Source organism: Microcaecilia unicolor, chromosome 11 (genome assembly GCF_901765095.1).
Source record: "Microcaecilia unicolor chromosome 11, aMicUni1.1, whole genome shotgun sequence".
NCBI lineage: Eukaryota > Metazoa > Chordata > Amphibia > Gymnophiona > Siphonopidae > Microcaecilia > Microcaecilia unicolor.
Window position 1 is genome coordinate 112,913,158 of NC_044041.1, and position 6,000 is coordinate 112,919,157.

At 46.5% G+C, this 6,000-nt stretch overlaps 1 protein-coding gene across 1 annotated transcript in view; it reads right to left on the reverse strand.

Annotated features, from left to right (window-relative positions):
• Positions 1-5,507, reverse strand: part of PLCB3 (phospholipase C beta 3) — an 80,283-nt gene extending 74,776 nt beyond the window's left edge. Inside the window, 1 exon segment of the mRNA XM_030217704.1 lies at positions 5,344-5,507. Within this exon segment, the coding sequence (XP_030073564.1) occupies positions 5,344-5,442 (99 nt within the window). The 5' untranslated portion in view covers positions 5,443-5,507.
• Between the last annotated feature and the right edge of the window lie 493 nt (positions 5,508-6,000).

Sequence of the window (6,000 nt, forward strand, 5' to 3'; positions counted from 1 at the left end):
ACTCTCTGCATCATCTAACAAACCTGCTATACCATATCAGCATTCACCCAACAACCACCCTACCTATAGGAAGGCAACAGTAAGTTCAACTATTTCACTAGGTCCTAGCTAAAACACTCATCCACTCCTCTGGGGGGGGGGGGGGGAGGTAAGTTATTCAAGTTAAAAGAAAAGAAAAAAAAAACAGATAAGCTTAGAGTTGCCAGTTGTCTCTAGGTTCTCAAACCTGTCCTGGGGGACCACCAGCCAGAGTTTCAGGATATCCCTAATGAATATGCATGCGACAGAGTAACATCTGTCACTTCCATTATATGCAAATCTCTCATGCATATTCATTAGGGATATCCTGAAAACCTGACTGGCTAGTGGTCTTGCAGAGCAGGTTTGAGAACCGCTGCTGCACTAGATTTTTATGACGTGCTGGCTGATCCAGCCCTGTTTTACCCTGCTCTTTGCAAGAACTTGTAGTCTGGCTTTTCTGAGAGGAATTGATCCGAACATCACCACTACAAACTTCCGCAGCCAGTGGGGTAAAACCAGGATTGATTGATTGATCAACCTATCCTTCAAGGGTGTAGCCAGATGGCAGCGCTGGCAGCGCTACCTCAGTGTCTACAGATCTCTCTACTTTTGTGCCTTCAAGCGGACTAAGTCGGCAATCACACTTACACAGAGCTACATGACTGATCGCAGAATTCTGCTTCTCAGCACATATGCAGGGACACAGGCAGACCCTCATCAAACAAAGAGCATGGGGCACAAATTAATCATCAAAACGTATGAAGAAGACTGTAACTAGGGGTGGATAAGAAGGGCAGCCACTCAGAGAGCAAAGCCTTTTGTGTACAGAAAAATGACTCAAATACTAGTGTCAGCTGGTGGTAAAAGAATTTATTTAATAATAAAACTTGATACCTTCCACCTCTGACAAATCCTAAAGTGGATCACAATATTTTTAAAAAGCCTTAATTCCACTATAACATTTTGAGAATTGTGCCATTATCAAGGTTTGAGGGGGGGGGGGGGGGGGGGGGGGAGCGGGTGAAAAAAGGACAGGCGATCAGAATGGATAGGGTGGAGGGAGTGAGGGGCAGAGATCGGGGGCACGAAGGCTCTCTCTACATGTGAGCAAAGACAGGCAAGACCCAAGAAGCCAACTCCTGAAAACAAAACGCCTTCCCTTCTGTACAGAGCAAATTACAGAGAGAAGAGATGTACATTTCCCAAAGCCCAGGGAGAAAAATTTAACATTTCCCACAAAAGAACGAGCAGAAAAAAGTTCATCTAATCCTGGGGGAAGCAGGAGACACAGCAGCTAGAGCACGCAAATATGTTATATCCTGCCAGAAACATAATCTGACCAGAGACAATAGAGGCCAGCATCAGAACCTGGGAACTGTCTGTTATTGCACCGTCTGTACTTTTTTTTTTTTTAATCTGTTCAACAAGTTTGTGATTCTGATTTACTAAGAATTTGTTCCACACAATGTGAAAAAAGCCTTCCTGAATCGAGCCCTACCAAATTATTTGGCAACACAAACACAACCTGTCAGGCTAAGAAAGTTTCTTCTTGATTCAGAGAGACAGGAAGAAAAGGACAGAAGAGGAAGGGAATGAAGGATGATTACGCATGTGAATCTACTCCACCGAGTGTTTCTACAGTGAGAGTTATCGCAGTTATCACTCATTAAAAATGACAAGTGAAGCAGATGCCTTGGTCTGGGGAGGGGGGGGGGAGTGGCTGTTTCCCTTCCTCATCCCTCTTCTGCTCCCCACATCCGCCCTCCTGTCCCGGCCAGTGTGTGTACTCCTCTGCTGCTCAGTCTTATCTGCACAACCACTAAAAGTTGTGGTGCCTCACCAACGAGCCACTCAGTCTCCGCTAGGCCACCAATTTATGGGAAAGGGCTGACCCCACAAACCATACAACCTCACCGCCCAGGTTCCTCTACATCACCCCCTCTTGGGCAAGCAATACTGCCATATCAGTCAGTGACTCCTGGCATCCTTGGGTTTGGATAAGAAACAGCTATCTTTGGATTATTTTGGCTTACAGACTTTTGAAGATAAGTACAGTCTAATTGGAACCAAGTTTGGCATGATTATTATTACAAAGTGTATGGCTGAATTTTTTTTGTTTGTTTTTTGCTCTGTTCTGGAGTGGTGTCAATGCAGTCCTTTTTCTCCTGATATAACTGATTTATGATTTAATCAGTGGACTTTTTTTCTGACCAATGATGACCGATTGAATGCCCGAGCTCATAGCTTAAGGGCTTAGTTGATACCAGAGGACTTTCTTTCACCTTTGTATGTTTTAAGTGAAGGACTGTTTCTCATCTTATTTAGAATTTTTTTTCTTTTTGTAATATTCTATCCTTGGTGGTAGCCAGGATGCGGGCTGCACACAGCTCTATGTACTGGCCAGTTTTATATAGACAATACTGCCAATAAACCAAGGACATAAATAACTGTATTTTATATACAGCAGGATAGGATTATAGTAACAGCTTGTGCAACTTTTGTCCAATTTGGAATTATAGCCACAGGAATTAAATGAGCTAAAAAACCAAAACAAAACAGGAGATAACAATGAAACAGCAGGACTGGCAAACAAAGAGTGAAGGAGAGAGCGGGATTCAGGAACGAAAGGGATAAGGAGAGAGAAGAAATGGCAATTATCAGGCTGCAGTCCCAGCCTCTCCCAACAGGAGGTACTGTAAAGAATGATGTAGGAGCACTGGCTATGGGGAAGATGGGTTAAAGGCTCTTGGGCATCATTCAAGCATAAATGCCACAGAGGAGGGCTGGCTTAAGCATTAGGCAGATTTGGAAGTGGGGGGAGGGGGACAGCCAAAGAATATCTGCATTGAAAGCAAAGCAACAGCTCCTGACAGCCACAAACTGAAAGAGCCTTCAGCACACGCTTTATTTATTTTTATTTATTACATTTATAGCCCACATTTTCCCACCTATTTGCAGGCTCAATGTGGCTTACATAGTACCGTAAAAAGCGTTCGTCAATTCCGGTATGAACAAATACAGTAATGTTGTGGTAGAATAAGGTTCGTGTGTACAGACACATTAGGGAATCGTAGAGAGGAAGAAAATCCCAAGCAGGATGATGAATTATCAAAAAACTCATGTACCAGAGTAAATGGCTTTTGGAAACTGCCCTGGTGTCCAACTGTATGTTCTTACAATTTCATTCTGGGAGGGGTGGTGCAGGGCTGATGAAGGGGCAGGGGAGACAGCAGCTAGAGCACTGTAAGGGGGAGTGGTTCAAGGCTGAAGGGTCTTCAAGGACAGCGTTTCCCAAGTCAGTCCTGGAGTATCCACTTGCCTGTCAGGTTTTCAGGATAGGCACAATGAATATGCATGAGACTGATTTGCATACACTGCTTCCATTGAACGCAAATCTCTTTCATACATATTCATTGTGGATATCCTGAAAACCTGACTGGCAAGGGGGTACTCTAGGACTGACTTGGAAAACATGGTTCTAGGTCAGGCTGCCTAATATGCTTGCACCAACCCTGGGGACAGAATCTCTCCCCAGCACATGGAACTTTTGTTCATAATGCCAACATAACACATTTACAGAAGAGGTGACATTCACGCCCTGATAAAACCAAGTTATAAATCTGATCAAAGGCAAAACAGCAGCTGGATACTGAGGTAACTTTCTAAACTTTGCAGATCACACCCAAACTGTGAGCACTGCTAAGTGAGCAAAACAAACAAATACAAATCAACATCTTGGAGATTTCCAGAAAGTCCATCACTTCCCAGATTCCCAGCACACACTCTGGCTTCAGTACTAAAGTGGACATCCCCTCCCGTGGATCTGCCCACTCAGCTTAAGGCGAAAACTGAGCTCCTCCAGCACAACCACAGCTGCAGAGTCCCTGGATGCAGGAGGGTGCGCCAGGGGTGCCTGGAAGAGTAGCCCTGTGCCAGCCGTGCCAGCGTTCCTCAGCCACCCTTCACAGAACCCCTGCCACACAAGCTACAAGGAGTCCAAGCCACTAAATTCAGTTCCGGTCTCTCCCTTACTTGTTTCTCTTCTCCTCAACTATTTCCTTCCGTTGTCCCTTGAGCTCGCTGGGTTTTGACTTATTTTTACTGGGTTCTTTGGGTGGAAACAAACTTTTTTTCCAGGGCTGGGGTCATCCCAGCACTCTGTTACCTCTCTATCCACTTGTTTACTATCTCCCATTCTCCTTGTTTCCTTATTTGGGGTGGGGGTGTGGGGTTCAGAAACAAATCTAAACACACACACAAAAAAGAAGAGCTTTTGAAATGTGCTTGGCTTGCAAAAGTTTTCGCAATCCACGGCAAGCCCTTGGAGGGAGAGAAAGAGGGAGGGTTAATGAAGAGACAGAAACTGGAGGCTGAAGAGAGATATGGAGACAGGCAAAGAAGCCAAGAAAAAAATAAAGAGGGGGAAAAACTAGAGAAAGATACACTGAACGAAAGGAAAATACATATGTAGGGCGAGTGCTGCTTTACAGCACAAGACCAAACTTCTCTGACACAGAGGAATTTACCCCCTGGTCTCTAGCTGTGGCAGCCCCAGTGGCACTGGCATGCCGCACCCCGCTGACATCAGGGCTTGGGAGACGTGACTCACCCAGTAGCCCAAGACAGACCTTCTGCCCCTCCCTCAGCAAGAGATTCCTAGAGGGTATGATACTGCTGGGGGTAGGCTCAGGGGAATCTCCTTTGGGTAAGTGAGGCAGCAGAGGTGATGACGAAGAGAGGGTTCAGTTTGGGGAAGGAGAAAGGAGTTGGTAAGGTTCGAAGTTAATATCGGTCTTCTTCCCACTTCTTTCTTATTCTACTTTCTCCCTCACAAGCATCTTGGCTGTCCCAGTGTATTTACCCTGAAGCCCCTCTCCACAGCATGTCTTTACTGCATATACGTGTATGCATCCGTACTGACCCCCCCCCCCCCTTCCCTTTAACCCTTCTAGAAATAAAAATGTACTTATGATAGGGAGGCGATAAGTGGCACAAGATGCCTTTACTCCCTTCCTACATAAATCACCCCCCTTCCCTCAATTAGTTCTTCCCCTTGCAGTTGCATCCCTCAACCTCTTTTAAACTATCCTGCTACCTCTTTCTGTAACCTCACCCCATCCCCTTTTAAACCACTCCTTTCTCCAATACCCCCTTTTAAACTATTCCTCTACTAGTGCTAACCCTTCACTTTTACCCCTTCTGTTGGACCCTTTCATCCCTCCCTTTCACAGTCAGCTACCTCTCGTCACCCCTCCCCCTCTGCTATTTTTTCTATTACCCCTTTGTTTACCCCTCCCACAGGAGGGGGCGGCAAGCACTCACCTCGTCCCATTTGATGAATTTGCTGCCCTTCTTCAGGGTCTCATGCACAGGGACGGCTTTGAGTTGCAGGGCGTGGACCCCGGGGCAGGCCCCGGCCATAGGGACAGCGAGTGGGGGCAGGAACTCGGGCCGCGCTCTCTTCGACTTCTGCAAGCAAGCATCTGAGCCACCTCCTCCCGAAGAGCCGCGGGCCGGGCCCGGCTGGGGAGGGGCCAACGCGGGTGGGCGGAGAAGGGGCGGGGCTTCGGTGGCGGAGGGCGGGGCGGAGCCGCTCGGTCACCTCTTCCAGGGCAGTCGCGAGCAGCAGGACCAGCCGGTGAGGGGGTGGAGCTGAGGCCTCGAGAGGCGAGTGGCGGGGCTGAAATCTCACGCCATCTGATCCTACTACTGTACTTTTACTTACTTTACTTGTTCACTTCAGTTTTCTTTCCGATTGTTGGAGCAGAGGGAAGAGATAAGATCCTCAGTTTGATTTATATTTAATTTACTTATCTGCCTTCTTCATGGCATCATTCAAGAGGGTTTTCTTTCCAGGGAGATGTTATCTATCTATATATGCTCTATAGATAAACTATATTTATTCTAGGTGCTCAGTCAATCCAACTCGTGTTAGGGCTGCCAGAATATTTGCAAATATGAAATGTTAGACATATTTGT